General features: G+C 34.7%; 1 protein-coding gene across 1 annotated transcript; it reads left to right on the forward strand.

Annotated features, from left to right (window-relative positions):
- Positions 1-21,182: 21,182 nt before the first annotated feature.
- Positions 21,183-23,447, forward strand: LOC131842969 (uncharacterized). The gene is made up of 4 exons (XM_059191547.1): positions 21,183-21,228; positions 21,786-21,861; positions 22,533-22,651; positions 23,305-23,447. Exons 1-4 carry the CDS (start codon positions 21,183-21,185, stop codon positions 23,445-23,447), a joined length of 384 nt encoding a protein of 127 aa, XP_059047530.1.
- The last annotated feature ends 19 nt before the right edge of the window (positions 23,448-23,466 follow it).

Here is a 23,466-nt window from a genome sequence, read left to right on the forward strand (position 1 = left end):
ACTAAAGGTATGACTAGGGGTTGCGTCCAGGACTCCGCTTGTGGGCCCACCATGTGGAATGTTATCCTAGCCGAACTTCTGCAAATACAATTACCTCTAGGCTGTCAAATTCAAGCTTTCGCGGATGACGTTCTTTTGGTGGTAACAGCGCCGAATACGACATTGTTAGAGGACAAGACCAATTCTGCATTAGAAATCGCCACTCGATGGGGAACTGGTGTTCAACTTGCCTTTGGTCCCAAAAAGACACAACTGATAGGATTCACTCCCAAGGCCAAATCTACAAAAATTGTAATGGAAAACGTAGTCCTTGAATTTACGAAGGAAATCAAGTTATTAGGAGTAATTATCGATGAAAAGCTTTTGTTCAAATCTCATGTGCGCTATGTTACTGACAAGGCCATGCGTATATTCCAATGGTTATGTTTGTACGTAAGACCAACCTGGGGAGCGCATCCTGCAAATGTAAATATTATTTACCATGGGGTTATCAAACCAGTAGTCACGTACGCTGCGGATATTTGGGGGCACGCTGCCAAGAAAAGATGCAACCGCAAGACACTAGAGAGTGGGCAAAGAGGTTTTGCCCTCAAAGCTATAAAAGGATTTCAAACTGTATCGACCATAGCTGATAACCAGGAGAAGGCGAATGTCTTTGTAAGACCTGACCCATACACTGATGGCAGCAAACAGGACACTGGGGGGGTCCGAGCGGCCTTTGTGTGTTGCAACCCAGAAGCTACTGTGCCTATCACTAGAAAGAAATTTAAGCTACATTCTAGCTGCAGTGTGTATCAGGCTGAGTTGCTTGCAATATCCCGGGCTTGTGAATGGGCAATTACCCACCAATACTCACATACAGTCATATACTCTGATTCTCTGTCATCAATCAAAGCCATTTAAAATCGCAGCAATACCCATCCAATTGTTTCACGCATTCATCAAGATCTTCGTCATGCCAACATCTCTTCAGTAATTGTCCTATTTTTGGAAGGGCCCGTTACGACCATGAACAAGTGTGCTGAATGCATAAAATTGACTCCCCTTACAAGTTGACCAGTATCATTACGAAGCCGGAAACTCTGGCTTCTTATGATGCACTTGCTAAAACAATAGTGAATAATTTAAAAAAGACAAATAACACATATATGTATATATAAATATAAACTATTTCATATAAAAATAATGAAAATATGTATATGTGTGTCATCTATATAAATATATAATAAACACCTAGTGAAACACAACTAGCCTTACGAAAACTTCTGCTGTTTCAAATCGCAGCTGAAGTCAATATGTTAATAAGAAAGAATAATTAATGTCAGTGAAACAAATAAAATTAAAAGAAAAAAATCTGAAAAGATTTAAAGCAATATTAATTAATAAGATAATGTTAAAGGTTTACAAACCAACATAATACAGTAAATGGGTTTCGCAACCGCAAGTGTTTTGTTTGGATTACTTTGGAGCCTACTAAGTATCTTTACATAGTATAAAATGAAGTCGCTTCCACTGTCTGTTCTCTTAGATCTTTTAATTACGCAGCGGATTTTAATGTAATTTTAAGTAATAATTATAATTGATTTAAGAGGAAGGTTTATATGCATAATACTTACATGTACATCCGCGCGAAGCCTTCTTTGGGAGCATTTCTGGGAGGAAAGGGATTGTCACTAATTTGGACCATTAACCCTGTTGCTAGCAATGTACAGTATCATGGATACAAATTTGTGGTAAATTTACAAGTATGGGCTGACTGACCAAACCTCATGCTCAGCTTATTATTCTCCACTGGTGCCCCTCCAGTTTAAACTGTTAGTGCAGGTGCACCAATCTATTAAATACGGCGTTTGTTTGGCACTATTTAACAAAAAGGCAAAATTGAGCTGTGTTGTAGAATATAGTGTAACTTTGTATGTCCAAATGTATGTCAAATTTGGAATTACAGAATATTATTAGATACTATCGAATTAAAGTAGACAGTAGAAGTGTGGTCTCCTTATTGTTTGACTAAAATAAGTGAAATTAACTAGAAAAACATGTAACATGGGTTAAATTTTGGAATCAGTTTCATGTGTAAAACCTAGTTATTGTGAGATACCAGCTACGAAATTATTGCTACGGCAACGCCCGTCGAGTCCGAGGTTTTCATCTCATTAACCTTGGCGGCGTTCCACCTTCGCGACAAGGGTCACCGTGCCCACATTTTAACTCTTTTTCACGAACGACAACCGACCGTGACGTGAACACAATGCCAACGAAAGTAAGATGAGTCTTGTTATCTTTAAACATTTACATTTAGCGCACATATTACATACCGAATGCTATTTCGTGCCAACACTATAATAATACTTGCAACAAAAATAGTCTCACACCTATCATGGTCTGATAGGTATCAGTGCATACATGTATAGGATATTTCACATGTAATGTGTATGGTATTATCTCGTACTATACCAGTCACGAAATAGTTCATTATAACTAGGTATAAAGCATATCTAATAACTTATACCGGGTACATAGTCATGATAAGAAACATAGTAAGTAATAGGTATTTATGTGTAGAAATTGAATTGTTAGTAATGTGGACTGATAAGCCCGGAGCTTTTTATTGCTAGCAATGTGCCACCTGATCATGGTACCAGGTTGTCTTCCACGCGGTCCCCCTGGAAACCATAATGATAAATTCCTGGTCAATTTGTCACGATGAGTACCACATTCTGACTTTATCTTATCAACCTCCACTGGTGTCCCGCCAGTGTAAACAGAGTACTTATCATTGGGAAGCAGGGATTAAAGAAATTGGACAAGGAATGGGCGCTAGCAATCCCATAGTTAGCAATGCACCCTATTTGTTTAATATCCAAGTGCTCTCTCTACTGCAAATTATCAAGATGAATTGCTCACGATGGCCTACCTGACCTAACTTTATCTACATGCTATCCAATTACACTGGCTGCTGTCATATACCGTCAGTGCAGAGGTGCACCATATATCAACATCTGATATATAAAAGGTGGGAATAGAATCAACCATAACTATAAATATATTCCATTTATTATACGGACACCAATTGAACATAATTCAGTTTTTAGGGTGATACAATAAAATACTTCTTTAGTTGTGATCGATGATGTCCTTTGGATTTTACATTTAAGGAAAATCATATCTGCAATACTTATAATTTGTATTTGCTCTACAAAACCACAACAATGATATTTTTCAAAATGTCGAGTTATTGTTTTATAAATTACGGTAACAGCGCGTTTGCCTGTTGACCTCTTGATAAACGTTTGTTGACAATGTTTCACATGAATACATGGACCACCCGGGAGAACCGCGTGTGCTTAATCAATGTCATAAATAGCTGTACGCAATGGGATCATCCCAACGTGACAGGCTAAACCCTGATAATCCTCACACTCTACTTTACCGACAACGATGTGTACTTTATTTTATTAATCTTTTACTATATTATATCTATTACTTCATGTATAAAAGTAGTTGGCTATTCATGTACTCGTATTCCGCGGCTAATTGGCTATGGATGGAGGGATAGTAATGTCAAGCTGCGCCACTTGTGAAATAAACATATTAAATTTAGAATGGTCAATGTTAATACTACATATGACGATATAATTAATTACGTTTATTTCTTATCAATAGTTGCAGCTCTACAAGTATGAAGTTGACGACCCACTTTTTGAAACAAAGAATGAGTCAGTTTTGTCATTGTGGATTTTTGTAGTAGCACTTACAATAAGCAAGTATACATAATATGATATAGTACATACTTACTGTACCACTATATGTATTCGCATAACGCGTATAGTATATTCTTACATAGTATAAAACAAAGTAGCTGACTGTCCGTTCGTCCCTAATGCTTAATCTAAATCTTTAAAACTACGTAACGGATTTTGAAGCGTTTTATTTTAATAGATAGAGTGATTCTAGAAGAAGAGTTTATATGTATAATACATGTAGTCATGTACAAGACGGGGCGAGTAGCTAGTCTAACTATAAACTCGAAAGTTTGTGAGTATAAATGGATGTTTGTTACTCAATCATGAAAAATTACTGAATAAATGTTGATGATACTTTACAGTAACATAGCTTATACATCAGAATAACATATAGGATATAATTTAAAAAGATATTATGTAAATTGGGAGAAATATTATGAATATATCGTTATATTTAATATATATAATAATAATAATAATAACTTGGTTTCGGCCCGTAAGTGTGGAGAAAACCAGCAATAGCTGAGAAAAAATAAAGAATAACAATAATAATAATGTATTTATTATCAGGCTTAATTGCCCACTTTGTTAGTATTACAGATTTCTTATAATTAATGTTAGTACGTACAGACTACAGACACAAAATACACACACAAAAAAAATAATAATAATACAAATAATATCAAAAATTAATATTAAATTAAGTTAAAATATAAATTAAAATACATTCACATATAAATATAAAAATCAGTATAAAAATCACCGCTGTACCATTCCATTAGAAATAGTACAGCAGTGATTAACATACGCACAGTCCAGCCTGCCCGCAATCATGCTCAGGATGCTGTTGGTACTGGCACGTACCCTCCGCACCGGGGATGCGCATCTTTTCCGCATTGTAGCATAAAAACAATCCACACATGTTTATTTTTATAAATTATTATATATATTATAACAATTTATAAAAATAAACATAGCTGCTTAATATTTTTTTAATCTGAGACTAAATTTATTGTAAATAATAAAATCGCACTATTCCTGGAAAAAGGAAGTAAGTGATTTTCACCAACTTTTCAGGAGCTTAAAAAAACTGTCCTATATTTTTTGTATGAGTTCTAGAAATAAGTTTCAAAGAGAAAATCGTAGGTCACAGTTGCCTTCAACTACATGTGTCATTTAATTTAGGAACAGCTTCATGTACTTCCAGATAATCTAAAAAAACACGGTTACTTCTGTATTCCACGAAACACAAAGAACATTTGCAGGGGTAACTACAATTATTGCTTTTTTGTTATGTATTTTGAAATATATGAACAAATTTAACTCTACTTACGCCTTTATACTCTCCTATATTTCATTATAATCTAGAGTTGCAAGTATAATTACGTTGTTATTTAACGGAAAATCATTTTTTGTACATCGAGTTACGTATTTCTAGGGAGCCATTTATTTTAGTTTAGTTAGTGTATTTATAAAAATAGCTTTTATAATGCGGAAAGTAACTGAATATTTAATTTGTATCATGTAATACCTACTTCTTACAGTAAATAGTCCATTATGTGCGTGCGTGCATGTAAGTCAAAAGTATAAATATAGGGACAAATTAATTTAGAGAATATGAAAACAAGCAGGGTTATTATTAATTTTTTATTATTTTTAAAGAAATGTTTATTGCCTCCATAATCCACTTAATCAAAAAATGTTCAAAATAGTGATATTTTTATTATTTTTATTAACCTTCATTATCCTCAACTTCGAAATCGGACTCTGTGGTTTTAGTACTTAAGCTCTTATAAAATGTCTGATAGTGTGGTGGTATGTTTTTATCTTTATATAGATTCATCAAGTCTTTGTATATATTTTAGGTATCGGTAGCGGTGCATCATTCTAATGCCTGATTTCAGAAGGCTCGCTGTGTGCAGCTCTTTTTTTCTCATAACTCTTCCCCTTCTATTTGTCTATTATTTGGTGTCTCATCAGCGAATGCGTATTTTATTTGGAATTTCCCCGGACATTGAGGATCTGCCGAAATCTCTTTAATTTTACTCCAACTCGTGTAGTAAATATATTAGGTCCTAACATATGAAATTTGTAAGGGAGTAACCTAATTACTCCCTTACAAAACGCCAATTTCAGTTGATTTTTCAAAATATAATATATTTATTTAATCAAAATATGGTCCATTGCTATTCATGCACTTTTGCCATTTGATAAGTAGTTTTATTGATCCCTTTACTAAAAAACCATTAGGACGGGAATCGATAAATCGAACTTGAATTTTTTCCCTTGCAAGAAATTATCCAAATTTTGAAAGAAAGCAGCAAGATCCGGGAAGTACGGTGGATATATTGGACATTTGAAGCTCTTCTAATTTCGTAACGTTATCCTGAAGCAGCAGTGGCCTATGGTGATTGACCAGTCTCGGTTGTTTAGCAGCTAGCTTTTCCATCATGGTTTACAATTGCTGACAATACACATCTGCCGTAATATTCTGGCCAGATTTAAGAAAGCTGAAGTGAACAACACAGGCACTAGTCCACTAAATGCTCACAGGTAACTTTTTTTGAGTTTGAATTTTCGCTTGGGGCAGGATTTGGTTAGTTTGCTAGGATTCAGCCATTGCGATGAGTGTTACCGATTATCGTACAAGATCCACTTTTCATAACAGGTAATGATCTGATTTAAAATCCCTTCATTATTATGCCGGTTGGCTAATGTAACGCAGCAGTCTACGCACTTTGTCGATTTTCTCCATTCAATTCATGATCCTTTCAAGCTTTTTTCACCTTCCCAATTTGCTTGAAGTGGATTAAAACAGTTTTGTTACTAACACTGCAGCCTGCAGTTAACTCGGACGTGGTTAGCGATGGATCCGCTTCCACATTAGCCTTTAATTCTTCATTATCAACCTTGGACTCTGGCTGCTCACGGGGCTTGTTTTGCAGATCGAAATTTCCAGAACGAAAACATTGGAACCACTGTGTTTTCTTTTGCGACACCATCGCCATACACATCATTAATTCTTCAAGTCGTTTCTGCACACTGGTGCCACGACGGAATTCGTACTCTTAAAAAACGCGATATTTTATGTTTTCCATTTTGTAAACTCAGTGACGTAAAGAAAAAACCAAAGATGGAAAAAACATATGGATTACGGTTTTCGAAAAACAAATGCATGAGTAAATAACTGTACAAATTTGAAATTTGAATTCCTGGCGAAAGAGGAGATATTTGAGATCAAAGTGGCCAGTACGACAAAACACCAATTTCATATGTAAGGACCTAATATTATAGTACCATCTCTGAGAGGCTGGAGTAACATTTTCATAATCTGGGTTTTTCTTAATGTACTATAAGTATAAACGATGCATTTTCGATGCAAATCGGTGTGCTTAACCGCTAGACCACCAAAGCCAAATTGGGACAGGCCTATATCCAACTGTGGATAGACACAAGTTGAAATTATGATGATTAGTACTTTAATAGTTTTCAGAAATCTTAATCTTAATATAATATTCTAAACGCGAAAGTTTGTAAGTATGGATCTTTGTTGCTCTTTCACGCAAAAACTACTGAATGGATTTTACGAAACTTTACACTAATATAGTTTATGCATCTGAATAACACAGGATATATTTTTTATTGAAATTTAACGCGGGCACAGCTAGTAATTTATAACAAAGTAACGTTTGCGGGACCAGCTAGTATTGTATGTGTACCTATTATGAGCAGTGGGAATTAATATTGAATATTATTGCTAGCAATATAAGGTACATTTAGTTCCACGCGGTCCATCCTGGAAACCATCGTTAGTTAATTCCTGTTAGACCTACAATAAGATTCACTGGCAATTGTATATTCGTTTATACATATTTAAAATAGAAGTATTCTTTTTATCTATTGTTTTTATATACACTTCTATCAATTTGCTCTGCTATGGTAAATGTCTAAAAGCAGATCGATTTTTCTATCATTTATTATTACTATTCCTGGCAAATTCATCTGATCTCCTGCTCCTCCTATCATCCATCATTGGTGCCCGTCAGCTTATAGAATTACATAGCTAAAAATAGTTTATTTTTTACTTAATTTTAATTACATGGACATATTCTTAATTTTTTTTTTCTTGTAAATACATGCTGTATTCAAAATTACCCAACATCAGGTATGAAATGTTACGTGTAATAAAGAAGTAACTACAACTACACTTTACGCATTGTGAAGTTTTGCTGGGGGAAAAGTATGTAACAATAATCACACAAAAACTATCAGCTAAAAGTTTCGTAGAAGAAGTAAGTAATTAGAATTACACAATAGTCCTAGATTGTAAGATATAGGAACAAGTATTTAAGTATATTTGCTTTAAACATTTTTTTGTAAATCTTCTTTTAAAATTTACGTAAATACAATTATGACTTTATGAGCGGGATAATTGTAAAGCGAATAAATGCAAATACGCATACCTCTATTTTATGCTGGAATTTTATGTTTTCTAAAGTCGCAAAGTTTTAGTATTTTTGCATTTATTCCTTCATTTTTGTCGATAGCTTCATGAGATTTTGACAGAAGGTGTAAACCATGAAGTTCGCTTTATTTATGTAATAAAACATTTTTGACGCAAGTGTAGTTGCGGCCTTTTTACACGGGATGTGCGAAATGTTTAGTAAACTTAAAAGCATATTATTAAATAATTATGAGTAAATGTTCTTGGATCTTTGATATCAATGGATATTATATATTGTAAGCAGACGAATTTACTCTTTTCCTTCATGTGCTGTTTACCGTCAATTACCACTTCTTATTTTCTTTCTTATAACTTTCCTTCTTAATTCGCTGTTATGTACATAATATAACAGAACAAATCTCAAAATTAACGTTTTAATTTGCAGAGTGCAATGATTGAACGTTGAAAATTGTAGTCAATTCTATGTATGCACATACTATGTATATTTGAATGAGTACGTGTTGTAAGTGCACGTTTTAAGCATTACCTCTACCATAATATTGTATCTATCTACACAACCTCTACTGGAATTGGTGAACAGATTGCTTTGCGCGGGGCAGAGAAGGTCAATCGACGTGGGATCGGGGCTCAGCGACAAGTTGTCTGGCAGGGCCGGCGCCCGAGCTCAGTAGCTCCCCCGCCCCGCTAGATTATTATATGAGCTTGACGCCGCGCCGCCGCCGCACCGCTGCCGGCCTGTGGCCCTCTTCCCCCACCATTTGACGCATTGCGGTGAGCCGCCGCGTTGCCGTTGCGCCCGCGCGTCTCTTTCTCGGAAAATGATACCACCGGACAATGACGCACACACGCACACGTTTCGCGGCTACACATCCACCACATCTAACCTAATGATGCCAACCAGTATCTTTGACAGTACGATTTAATTTATGATGCGTAGGCATATTATATTATGAATATGCAGTTTTAAAATTAATAATAGTTTCTACCTACTGTTGTTCTTAAACTGTTCAAATTACAAGTTTATATGTATACTACTCGTATGTGAAGTATAACTGGGTAGTTATTCATAGTTATTTATTCATAAAAAGTATAAAAATAATTCTACATAAAACATTATTATGTTTTAATTAGAATTATTATTATACTGTTTTAACGCTTGCCTTTGTAAGTAATAATGCTTATAAATTAATACAGAGTGACTCAACAACCCTTACACAAAATCAGTAGATTGAGCTATGCTTTGTCTAAAAGAAATACCCACTGGGATATATTTTTCAAATATTGAGACTAAGCGCCAAGTTAAACACATGCAAGGCATGAGTCACATTACACATAGTAGGTACTTATCTTGATCCGTAATTTATTATGCCATAACACTATGCCTAGACACATAACGGCTTCATGTAGTAAGGTGGAAATAGAATATTCTATGTAACAATTATATACGTCTATACGTCAAGTAAAAACTCCAATAAACACCAATTAAATTACCCCTAATTTAGTTCAATATTTCTTCAATTTCCTCTATTTTCCACGATGCAATTGTTTTGCACGACCTATGCTGTTTTTTTACCATAGACCTTATTTGTACTATTTTTTTTTATTTGCAATAGACATCTATGTGAATAGAATTCACTAATATAATGTAGAGCATATACCTAATATGTTATATTGAATACATATTATATTATACAAAATATACTATAGGTACCGTTCTGGTTTAACAATTATGACCGTAGTTATAATAATTATGATAATAAAAATCTAATACAGATACTCTTTTTAAAATTTAAGTACTTTATATTAACATAAAAAGTAACAAGTTGTGGTTTAACCACAGGATTAGATGTAGAACAGATCGAAATCTGCTTGGAACAGGTTTGCGGGAGGTATCTGAAGTACACAACTACAAGCATACACTGTCTGTGTGCGTGAACACTAACCGCTAGTCGTGTGCGCATCCCGATTAGATGTACAAACTCGTTAAAAGCGTCTACATAATGACCCTAAAATTGGTGGTAGTATCGGAACAGGAGGACGTCTCGTAAGTATTGCAAATCAAACCATTATATTCTCTGTAACGCTTGACCTACACATCGATCTAAAGCGTTTTCCGCCACGGGTCTGTATTTGGGGTCGTATGTTGACCCTTTACGCTTGCTAGAAAAGGGCTAAAGAGCACATAAAAGGGCAGTGTTCAAACTTATGGCTACCACGATTTCGTTCGTTTTTCGATTTCGATATTCGTCTCAGGTTTACATAATTTATCAAAACAGTTTAAATATATAAATCTTGCTAAATGGTTTTTCATTGTGTATTAGTATCTAACAGACATCCTTCAGCCTTCGTCAGTTAAGTACATACAGACTTAGAAAACAAAACTACGACGTCATATGTATTTAGTGAGTCACAGTCATTAGGACTAACAAAGGATTCAATGAAGTTCCTATGAGTATTAAACACTAATTCACATTAGTTGGCAATATCTACAGTACTTATTTATTAGTTGTGAAATAGGTATTTCACAACAAATAAATAAGTATTATAGACACACATTTATTTTATGCAAGTATTACAACTGTACGTTTGAATTTACACATGTTATATTTAGATTGGTAAGTAGGTTCTTAGATTTTCTAATGTGTTCCTACCTATTCAATTGAAATTTTTAATTGCTATAAGTACGTAAATAACGGATTTGAAGTGGTATATAGTTATGTATTTATTACTTATATTATCTATTAATAATGAGGTCACCATTACTAGTATCGTATGTCCGGTCAACATCCAAGTAGTCCTTTCTGAAAATTATCTTGGTCATTACAGTAAGAGCTGTATTCGTATGAATGGGCTCATAGACTTAACTTCATCCTTCAAATTTTTAAAAATTTAAATCGAAGGTTCAGGCGAGATTCTAAAATAGAATCTTTTAATTTCTTCGGAAGGGATTATTATTAATGGGGATTGATGACCCCCATTGCTTGCAATGTATGTTCCAAGTTAGGTCGACCTACACGCGATGCCCCAGGCAAGTATTGCACTTAATTTCTGATAAATTTCCTACCATGGGCTACCTTACATGACATCATGCTCATACTACATTCCTGTTATCTTTCACCGGTGCCCCGCAAGCATATACTGTTAGCCCATTTCATCATTATCAGACAAAAATGAGAGAGTATCCCAGTCTAAGATAGACACGCTTGTTACTTGATGAGTAAGCTGAAAAGATCTCAATAAAAATTTATTTGAAGATAGGCTAAATCACAAGAATGTCACAGATAACAGCTAGACATTCATAAAAACTAACTAGCAAACGGGGCCGAACTAAACTCTTAAAAACCATCGTGCTAAGTAACCTGATTATAGATTACTTAACGCGATGGTATCTACAGTCAGCGTATATCATAAATAGGTGACGTCCGTTAATATTTCGTAATAATGCCTAAAAATGTAGCCAGGTTCCTTGTAATCGTCAAGCGATGAGTGCTACATTTTACTCACGTCGCGCACCAGCTTGTCCTCGCGTCCGCGCGTCCGTGATTCAATCGAACTGATACGTTTGCATCGTGTAGGTAATCATCAACACAAAGGAAATGAACGCCGGTGGATGGGCGCGGGTGCGGATCATGAGCACATCACACAAGCACCCGACACAGTTGTATTTAACACACATGAATAGAACTTGGAATGGTTACGTTGCGAGGTAAACACGTTGGCAGTGTGCGTAGATAATTTATCGGCAAGCGAGCGCCGCTCGGTCGTTGTGACTTGGCCAGTGAGGTGGGTCGCACTTTATATGGAGAGCTGTCTAATCCACTGTATAAATTACCAGTGGCCCTAAGTTTCTCCTGAATGACTAATGAACATATAAGAAAGAGCAAAATAACAATGCTTTCTAAGTAGCTAAACTTAACTACATGTTTGTAAAAAGTATTGTAACTGTAAATATGTATTAAATTAACTAATTTTTTAATTACAAATTATTTTTTTAATAATATTGGTGGGGAAAATTATAACAGACAGTTACGATAACTTAAAAATAATGCAATACAGACTGTATTGCATTATTTTAAAGAAGTAAAATAACCTTAATACATAAGCTGCGTAGTTGGTAAATTTACTTAACTAGTCAATTTTCAGCGGTCACATAAAGCAGTTTATTTCTATCCATAATGACATTTCGTTGAAATAAGGGCAAACTGATAGAGAGTAGAGAGGTAATAATTTAAAAACACAGATCTGGCTGGCAACCGGTCATGCAGGGCAAGTGTAAAAGAAAGTGGCGCCTGAGCAGCGTGGCGTGCGTCAGTAGCGCAACTGTTACTACTATACAAGGGTGCATGGCGCCACCTGCTACAGTCGCATTTTGTCATATTATGTCACTCAGCTGCACGTACTATAATCGAACTTAAGTAACAAAGAGAATGCAATAAGCCCTAGAATAATATATTTTGGCGAGACGTTTTAAATGTTATAATTAAGGGTCATCACTTCAGGGGTATCGATGGTGATGATTACTTTTTGAAAGTAATGAGGGAAAGGGACAGAAACGGTATGAAAAGGATGGGACTATAGAAGGCGTCAGAGGGGTATGAGGTATGAGGAATATATTGCGGGGCAGGGTATTTTGGAAAGGCGTGAGAGGGGTACGAGGAATTTATGGGCGGGCAGAATTATGTACCGTTTGTACCGTTGTATATGTATCGACAAAGCTTGACATTATGTGACAACAAGGAGGTCCTAAATTTCGTGACGTCATTATATAGGTATATTAGGAAATGTAAAATGTAAAGAGATAATGATATTTAGGACCTCCCATTTTAGAACATGATACATATAAAACATAAAAATATTATATACATATAAAACATAATAGTATAATTATTAACAAAAACATTCTCATTATTTATAAATATTATACATTTACACGTATAAAAAAAATTGGAGTGTCTGTTTGTAATATTGAAATAATCGTTTCTACTTGCATATCAATATAAATACGGTACCTACACCAAAATAACATTTTATACAATTTTTGTCTGTCTGTTTGTTCCGGCTAATCTCTGAAATGGGTTGACCGATATTGATGGGACTTTTTTTGGCAGGTAGCTGATGTAATAAGGAGTAACTTAGGCTAATTTTATTTTAGAAAAAATCTATTAGTATAGAAAAATAAAGTTAATTCCATGCGGACGAAGTCGCGGGAACAGCTAGTAATTATTAAAATTGTAAAATAAATGCCACACTCTTGAGATGACACAAATGTGATCAGCTGTGCCGAGAGTTAAGGGAAGATAATTCGGGTGACATTATTTACAGATGGTGATGGTCCCTAAGCGATATTAATTCGATGACTTTATCAAGTATGTACTTAGTTTACGTTTAATCTATAATATATAAGTGTGTTGTTTTAACCTTTGAAGGTATATTGAGTTCAGAGACTTGCATGCTTGCAGTCAGCGAACCGTTGAGGGTCGAACATGCGCTCAAGTTGCATAAACGTATGACAGTATCTACTACTATGACATCATATTATAAAACTAATATAAATATAGGTACAAAATACACATTTTTAGACTATTGTAGCGGGAACGTAATTCCGTAATGCTTAATTGAACTTTAAATATAATATTACCAAAGTTTAATTTAGTTTAACATTGTATAAACAAAATTAATCATTGGTAATAATTATTAAGTACAGTAAAAAACATTTTTTTTCTAGGTTTTTCGAGAATGGTATTCTGTCTTGGTACGGTAGAAAGTGAGATAGGTATTTTTCTTTTACCGTTTTATGACGTGGGGAATATACTCAAACGTGAGTAATATTTGGGTTTTCTATACAATTGTATGTATGTGTACTTCGATGTCAAAGTTATGTAGTCGCGTTAGCATTCTACCATGACTTCAGCAACATGTGGATTAACCAAGTGAACGCAGTTTCACATGTTTCATTCAGTTACAGTGTTTAGAGAATATTATATACATATATAAAGACTTGTATTTGGAATTTTAAAACATATTATATAAAATAAATAAATATAACGCACTGTTAATTTATTATAGGTATTACAAACCCAAGAGTCATTTGTATCTTCTGGAATGAGTATTTGTCGCTAAATTTTTATAGACATTTCGTTAAGTATTTAATTGTATGAATACATAGTTCTAGTCGCAGGGAAAAGGATAAGGGCCATTACTGTTTGGTGAACGTCAAGGTGAACAGGCAGGCCACGCAGCGCCAGCGAGTCTGGTAGGGCTGCGTCGGCCGCGACTCCCCGCGTGTCTCACCGCGCCGCCGCGTCGCCGCGCCGCCGCCGTCGTCGCCCTGGCTCGGCCTCGGCTCACAACATACCCATTGCCTACTATACTAGTCACGCTGCCCACGCACACTGTATAGTATAATAGGCCTACTCCTACGTGTGTATATACTCGTATAACGATATATATATCGATCACTTCACAAATAAATCTGTGCAGTCCAGGTAGAATATCTGTTTTCAATGCCAATGTAAATTGATCCCGGCGCCATAAAATCACTCACAGGTTTGAAAATATGTGCGTTTGAAGTACTCATTATAGTAAGTTATTATAGGTACGGTAAGTATGACTGGTGGTAATTATTATATTATGTACTGTACCTATTTACATTCTGCATCATTTGTTTTTTAACTATTCTAATGGCCGTATAATAATTGGCCGTAACTGGCCTTTACAGTTTCACCAAACGCACTCTAAACCCTGGAAACGACTTAGGGAGCCACTGACATGCGCCTGTGGTGGATGTTACCCCCATATTTGAACTGTAAGAGATTAATGTGCTCTTATGCGACAAATGTTTGTGCACATATGTACTATTCTTCGAACTATTCTAATGCTGCAGGTCGCAGCCGGCCTTTACAGCTTCACAGGACGAAAATAGGGTCGAGCGTAGATCCTCAAAACCGCGAAACAACATATAGAGCGACTGAAGGTACTTGGATTAGGCCGTCGTAATTTCGATTCCCGTTGGAATGGAAATGGGTATTCCATTCCAATTCCAAGATTGGAGGGAGAACATAGGTACTTGAATCAGAAATACTAATTAAATGAAACACTTCGCAATTCTGTAGGCGCTTGTGAAGCTATTCGTTTTTAAAATTCCGGTTTAATGCGTATCCTATTGCTCGCTTTAGTTTTTATAGTCATTTTTATTATGTAATTGGACAGATAGCTCTCGATCCATCTGATGGTAAATGAATGAATCACATAAATTTCACTAAATAACTATGTATGTCCGTCTTTAATGAAATAGGTCAGACCAAAATATGCGAAATAGATATTTTAGAGAAAGAAAGTTGGACTAATATTCAATTAGTTTCTGTACTATTAATTGTCTTGCTGACGAAATATTGAATCACGTCTTTTGTTATAATAGATACAACTTAATAAACATGTAGTTTTATCAGAAAGTAGTTCAGTAACTAAAATAGCAATTAAAGGACTTCGCACAGAGGGTTATCAGCATGTTGAGGTCAGGGAGGTTGTATGTATATGTCATCCTAACGATAACATAATTAATGTATAGATTTACAACGGTAAGCATCATTTTACAGGTCGCTATATAACAATGAGTCACCATTCACCAGCGGTTCGTGTACTACAGCACGCACACCACACGGTTCGCGCAGCGCCAACATTAGCCATTGTTATTTATATAAGCTATGATTAGCGCAGATGCTATACAGATGCATATATGCTGATTTGTAGTTATGCTTAATTAAAATACCTATGTATTATAGAGTTTCTTAAATAGATAATTATGGAATGGTGCACTCGCCTGCGCTAACGGTTTACCCTGGACCATCATAGGAAGATATCGGATGAGCATGATGTCAGGTCAGTGGGCCCATCGTGACAAGGTCTTAAAAAGTTTATTACGATGGTTACCGAGGGGTAACCGCGTGGAGGTCAACCTGACTTGGTACATTACTAGCGTTTCACATTACTTTGCATTAATTAGTTCATATTACTTCTTTTAATTCAATTCTCAAATTTCCTTCTTGATTATTCTAGAGTTCTATGAGACTTGTTTATTAATTTACAATTGCACTAGTTTTAATCCGCAATTTCAATTACGTGGCGCACGTATTTATTGGCCTTCTGCGGAGCAAAAACCCTAATAATAGGTATGTGTATATTAAATTTTCCCAGGTTTGACCCTTACGATGTCTTGTGTGTGATCTCCTGTACGATGTCTTAAGTATCATGAAGTAACAAATAAACTCTATCTAAATCTGCAGAGAAACTCTTTTGATATTAGTAGATATTAAAGTTTATTTTATTTTTCTTTAATCAAAAACATATAAAACTAAATTATATAAAGGTACAATGTCACTTCACTGTCTACTACTACCATTAAAACATTTATCCCTTTATAAATATTTTTACTACATATTTCTACAACACTATCACATTTAGCTGTAAGAATAAATATAATAGAATTAGTATAATTTATATTTTTAATCTTTAATATCACGTACTCGTTTAATTTATACATATACTATGTCCATTTATTAAGTATCTACTTACTTGATGTTCACATGCCCACGTTACTTTTGGATTATTCGTAATGTATATTTATAAATAATTGGTTTTATTAAAAGCAATCGTAGTTTCAAATAAGTATTGTCGGAAACAATTTCTCAAGATGTTAATGTTGGTATGATTAAAGCCTGGAGTACTAGTTCGTAGCAATGGAAGTTCGGGATTAGATCTGGCTGGTGTACTCTGGACAAAATATTCTTGTAAGATAAATTGTTACCTGTTATTATAGTCGGGCATTCTGGGCGATGCAGGTCAAGACGTTAGACCCTTAAAGCACTGGATAACCTGTTCTGGTCGTCATACGCCGCCAGGTCCATTCCTGTCGTTATCCTTTCCCTGAGACACAAGGGGGATCGAGTCAGGGGTTCTAGTCGGTGGGAGTCTATACAAATGGAAGTTCCTCGGCTTGTCGTCAACCGTAGTGGGGAACTGGAGCCACTACGCATTGAGGACCGGCTTCCGCCTAAGTCACGGTAGAATGTTCAGCGACGGTAAAACATAGGAATGAAGACTAATGCGCCAGTGGGTAGATAAATATAGAAACTTTACTCTAAAGAAAGCTCTGTTGACAAATCCGTTCAAAAGGTGGACTTTTGGTTAATTCATACCGGAACTTATCGAATAAATAACTTAAAAACCAACGTATTTAGATATTTATTTATTTGACTACCGACGGTTTATTTCACACATATATAAATATCTGTTACTTAATATATATCTCTAACTAAAGTCTGCAATATATTGTTAATATATTATTTAGCATTCAGTAAAAAAATTGGTTTGTACTTTATATTACGATATTAATTGACATTCCTTGATAAGTTTGCGTTAAAAAAATAACCTGGTATTTTGGTGAAACGCGGATATAAAAAAAAACGTAAATGGGTCATTATTTTTTTTAACCTACATGATCTTAAAATTTTTACTCAAATTTCCAAAAAAAAATATAGCGCTTTCTAGTCAAATCTTGTATGTTTTGTGATAGCTGAATGTCTATTCTATCTGAAAAAGTTGTTGGCCGCGAAGTTTACAAATTTTTGTACGATTTTCGAGGCATTAAAGCAGGATTGAGCGAATAATTGTACACCTCCGTCACAATATCTTTTATTTTTTTGTGTCAAATAGTTTAACTCAGATAGCTTGCAAATTACTTTTTACAATAATAATCAAATGGTCCTTTTAGAAAACTTACAAGGCAAGACTTCTGTATATAACAATAAATATATATTTTTAATCTTATACCATTCTGTCACAATTGCAGTTTTTTAGAAGTATATTTTTGCTATAATTCAATTTCAACCACTTCTAGCACAGAAATATTAATGTCGTAGACTATATTATAGTTAACTATTTTTAATATAATTTTTCCATAATTGTACTATTCATAAGAAAATATTAAAATGGCTATATCAATTTTAAAACCAGGAGACATATCGTGACAGAGTGGTAGAGTATGTGATAGAGTTGTTATTCTATATAATATCCGGTTATATTTTGGAATAAAACTAGTTTTAAATGAATATTTTATTTAGAATCATTTATTACTTCTTTAGAATAATTAAATACTTGACAGTCTTACATTCTTACAACTGAAATACTCTCATACTAATAAAATCACATTACAGAACATTTGGAATGAGATCCGTATTAGTATAATTAAATTATAAGACTTCTAACTTGTCTCAAATAAAAAAAATGTCTAACTTGACTGAAAAATTAAAATAAAATAATAATCATCATCAACAAATAACTTTCTTCAGTCATACTTGTCCTAATCAGTCTTACTTGTCGAACACTGGCAAAAGCTCATCAAATTCAAAAAACCGTCTCTTTCCTTTTTTAACTACTTTTGGATTTGATAGAATTTTAATCAAATCCTCATACGGAACATCTAATAAGTCATCCTCCACTAATAAATAATCTTCCACAATCATCGACTGTTTTCAAGAACATCACCAGAACATCGCCTATGTGACGTATGTATATTGATCATTTAATTCACTTTTTACTTTAACGAGTACATGTACACCGTCTTCTATATTCCTATGATGAAAGGCCTTGAGGTGAAGTGTTTCTTAAGAAGTATTAGAAAAGGTCGTTGGATTAGAGGAATCTTTGCTTGCATATATGTGTGCAATGGCTGATCTTCCTCAGATGATTCATATATAATATCATAAAATCTTTTTCGAGGCATCCCAATTTTGTTCGTAATATCGTGAGCGACAAATCCTCCACTTCATGAATTGCAACATCTTCTTTTTCGTTAGGAAACAACTAGTCCAAAATATTGTCAACATTGGATTCTGTTTCAGGCAGAGGCTAATAAGTTTTAGAAACGACGAACAGAATTGTTCACAAAAATAACTCAGAACCCTAAAGTTTAAGATTCCACGAGTTTCTGAGAACAGTTGGTGGATTTGCATGGTTCCTTTCAGAGGTAAAATACTGCTTGGAATAGTCGATACTCCATTGTCATGTCTTCGTCTGCCACCAAAAACCATTTAATTTTGCTGGTATCTTGAATGGAGAAAAAGAATTCTAATACGTCTCCGAAATATTTTCCTATTGCTACAATAGCATCAGTTTGGCGTTTCAAAGTTCCACCAATACCATTAGCAATTCCCTTTCCATGTCCTGATTAAAAAAAATGGAAGTTTGGTATCGTTCTTTAATGACATTGGAAAGGACACTATATTTGTTTTCATTCTTACTGTTCTTTTCATCTTTGCTATTGCTATCTTTTTTGGATTTTCTGTGCAAGCTTTTCTTGTATTTTTGAACTTTCCTCTCTAATTCTTCTATTTTATCTTGTAAACTAATATTCTCTCTGTATAACTTCTCTGTGTTCTATCTCTTTTCACTGTCTTCCTCCCTCTTGAGTTAGACACTTCGGAATTAGTTGGTGTTGCAGAATGAGGACGTATTTCTGGATGGGGATGGAGCCGGCGTGTTCAACAGTATGTTTTCAAGCGTTTGTTTTTTTTCTTTTCTTGTCGCTATTTTCTCTTCATCATACGATGTTCTCTCACAGTCATGTCAGCCACAAGCTTCTTACGAGTATGATATCTCTCGAGATGTTTGCGTTTTACTTCAGCTACCTTTTCTGTATAACTTTTTCGTATCTTACGGCAGCGCCGCTGTTTTTCTGCTGTTAATGACTTCTTTTTCGTCATAATAATATCTTGAGAAAGAAAATATGTAAATAAATCCGTAAACATTAGAAAAACACTAGATAAACTTTATATAGAAATAGTTGCCATAATAAGTACTGGCCCTGTTTCAACAAATTCTTATATTTTATGAGATAAAATAAATATTATATTCTTTGCAAGTATTTTTTACCCATCCGTCACGTACATTACCACTCCGTCACAATTTTATTGTGACGAAGTAGTAGCGTGACGGAGGGGTAAATCTTACTTACAAAATTATTAATATGTAAACGTTACCACAAAATACAAACGTAACAGGTTGGCATGAAAGTGTTTCTTATTACGCAAAAATTAAATAACAAGAATTAACTGTAATTGATATATTATTGTCCAATACTTACGTGACGAAGTTGTCGCCGAATAAACACACGCACCTCCATACACAGATTCCGGGCGACTTACGCGCAATCTCTAAGTCCTAGAGAGCTTATCTCAGCAAGGGATAGGAAGGACTAAATATCCAATCGACGGCAACAAAAGCGACCCGCGTATATGCGTCGCTCGAATTAAAAAACATGTGACCGAATATACCCATTAAAACAGTCTGTAGTGAAAGACAAGACTTTAAGATTTTTCTATTTTTTTATTAGAAATGTCAAAAATTTTTAGTCAGTACAATAAAATGAACTATATCTTGTAGAATTAAAAAATACTTTTATATTTGCTACTGTCTTTATATTTTTTCGTACCATTATGAATTAAACACAGGCTCAGGTAGCGGGAGACAGCTATGATTTGTATGAAATACACCTCTGTCACGCGGATTGACGACTCTGTAACGTATTTTTTATTATAAAAATATAAATGTTTATTTATTGTGAACGTGTATAGCCGTTACATTTTTAGTACAGTACATATTGAAACATTAATAATAAAATAATACGGATAATTTTCGATTATATTTTTTTTTAACTGATGAAGACACCTTTTTGTAGGTTAAAAAGAAGAACGACCCAAATATGCATCATCGTATCTGTTTATATTGATAAGATAGAGCCGACAGACCGGATAAAAGAATCACATTGAGTTAATAATTTAAAATTGTTTTTAGAAGACGCAAATAATTTCATAAATTTTCCGGCAATGTAATTTCATTAAGGATTTCATACAAGCATTTAATTGAATGATAACCTTTGTCAATTTATTGGTAATACTTTTATATGGAATAATACCATGTACGTCAGTGTATGGATTTCATGGATTATTTTACCAATTATTTGTAAGTGATTTTTTAAAAATTATATTTGGTAACAAATGATCGTCATAAAACGTGTGGGAATCGAACTTGTGGCCGTATAAAAGTAAGAGTATATAATCAGCATGAGCTGGGTATGACGTAAATAACTTAATTTTATGGATGATAATGGAGTGGTGCGCTGACTCCAAATAATGGGATAAAAGCAAGGCAATGATGATGATGAATGGAGTGGTGCACCCGCCTGCGGTAACCAAAAACACTGGCAGGGCACCAATGGAGGATGCATAGAGTAATTAGAGCATAGAGCAATTAACGATGAGGTTTTCGAGGCAAGATCGCATAAAGGTCAATCAGATTTAGTACCTACATTGGTAGTAATGTGCTATGTGTCCCCATTACGAACAATCCATATCCATCGCTGTTTTTGTGTCTATCAATGGGGCTACTAGAACTCTCTGGTGACTCAAGAGAAATATAAGATCCCTTTAGCCGTGTAGTAGTCGTGTGTAACAAACAAACAGACAGACAGTTGCGCATTTATAATATATATTGTATGGATATTGTATTTTATATTGTAGGTTTATGTAATACATACAAAAGTAATGACAATGGCGGAATTAAATACAAACGAAACCCGGCTCCCGATGGTCACAGGTTAGTGCATACATTAGCAGCTACCTAAACATAACCGAACTTCTTGATTCAAAAGAACTAAAACATCTTACTAATCAACGTATCCCGTGGCACCCCCAAATGCGATTCCATTCCGCAGGACTATGGTCTGATGAATCGTCGTACTTTGTAATTTCACTACTATTATCGTTTCCTAAGCAATGGCAGGAGAACTCATACTCATGCAGATGACTTTGTTCAAATTCTCTAAGATGGTGCTCAGATGCACAATATCTACTATTGGGATATTGGGACTTGATCGGTTGCACCAAACTGTAGCATTGAATATCAGTCACATGACGTGTGTAGTGCTGTTCATGTATGTTTGCGACTACTTAGCACCAAGTAAGATGTCAGCTTATTTACTATTCAAATTACATAAAAAAATTAACTGAGCGTTCTCTTTACACAACTACCACTATGTCCAACCAAGCACTTAACTCCGGCTCAGCTTGGCGCTTGTCCAACAAATGACCAGATAGACAACTATCTGTCCATTTGTTACCTTTTCACGGCTTAACGGCTAAAGGGATCCTAATTAAATTTAAAGTGAATATAAATTGTATCACAATAGCAGACATAGGCTATCTAAAATAACCACTTGAAGCCGTGGGCACTATTATATATTTCTAATAGTAATTCATATTCAACAGATGCGGTGTATGTCCAACTTTTTTCCAAAAAATCTGTGCATTCAACTTTGAAACCAATGGTACATTCATATTCGATAATCACTGCGTCATGGATCTTTACAACTGCATAGAAGGAACTGGTGAGTAGGTACCTTAATTACATATCCCGAGTAGCTTAATTCCAACAAGTAAGTAACTTCAGTAAGAATAATCATTGTCTAACTATACTATCTAAGCAATTAGAGTTACTATCCAAGCATTACAAAATATCGATATTTTTGTTCAAATGTTGTACTTTTTACTTTGTACTCGGTATAGAGTTACGGACCATTTGTATATTGCTCTGGAGAGACACAGACCGGAATATTCATTGCTTTTCGATTACACAACGTTATTTAAAAATTAGTTTGAAAACCTTATTTGAATTATGTTGCAAAATTCAATGATAATTGGTGTTACTAATTTTTTATTTGTAAATAATGTATTTTATTTTACATGTAGATGGTAATGGAATAGTGCAACCGCCTACGCTAACGGTTTACGCTGCCGAGGCACCAGTGGAAGATGATGAGATGAGTATGAGGTCAGGTCAGTTAGCCCATCGCGGTAAATTCACCATGAATTTATCACGATGGTTTCCAGGGTGAACCACGTGGAGGTCAACCTGACATGGTTGTCAGGTTGACCTAGCCTTTTTTTGTCGAACTAATAACCCCATTGCTAGCAATGGCGTTATTAATCCACATTACTAAAAATCCCCTGCCCCCTGTAAATAATGCATTATGATTTTCAGAATTTATCCCAATGAATTATGAACAATGCCTATATTTCGGCAACTTTGCGTATGTCCACGGTTTCAAGTACGATGATGAGGATTATGGAGAGGATCACATTATTGTAAAAGGATCGAAGAAGAATCCCGATTTTGTTAGATAACGTCTACTATTTTTCCTTC

Source organism: Achroia grisella, unplaced genomic scaffold (assembly GCF_030625045.1).
Source record: "Achroia grisella isolate CSIRO2021 unplaced genomic scaffold, CSIRO_AGI_Agris_v1 utg2671, whole genome shotgun sequence".
Taxonomy (NCBI): Eukaryota; Metazoa; Arthropoda; class Insecta; order Lepidoptera; family Pyralidae; genus Achroia; species Achroia grisella.

Coding starts and splice junctions, on each gene's coding strand:
- LOC131842969 (XM_059191547.1), top strand. CDS start 21,183: ATGTACGTCAGTGTATGGATTTCATGGATTATTTTACCAATTATTT. Junction 21,229..21,785: donor GATTATTTTACCAATTATTT/GTAAGTGATTTT, acceptor TTTATATTGTAG/GTTTATGTAATACATACAAA. Junction 22,652..23,304: donor CAACTGCATAGAAGGAACTG/GTGAGTAGGTAC, acceptor TATGATTTTCAG/AATTTATCCCAATGAATTAT.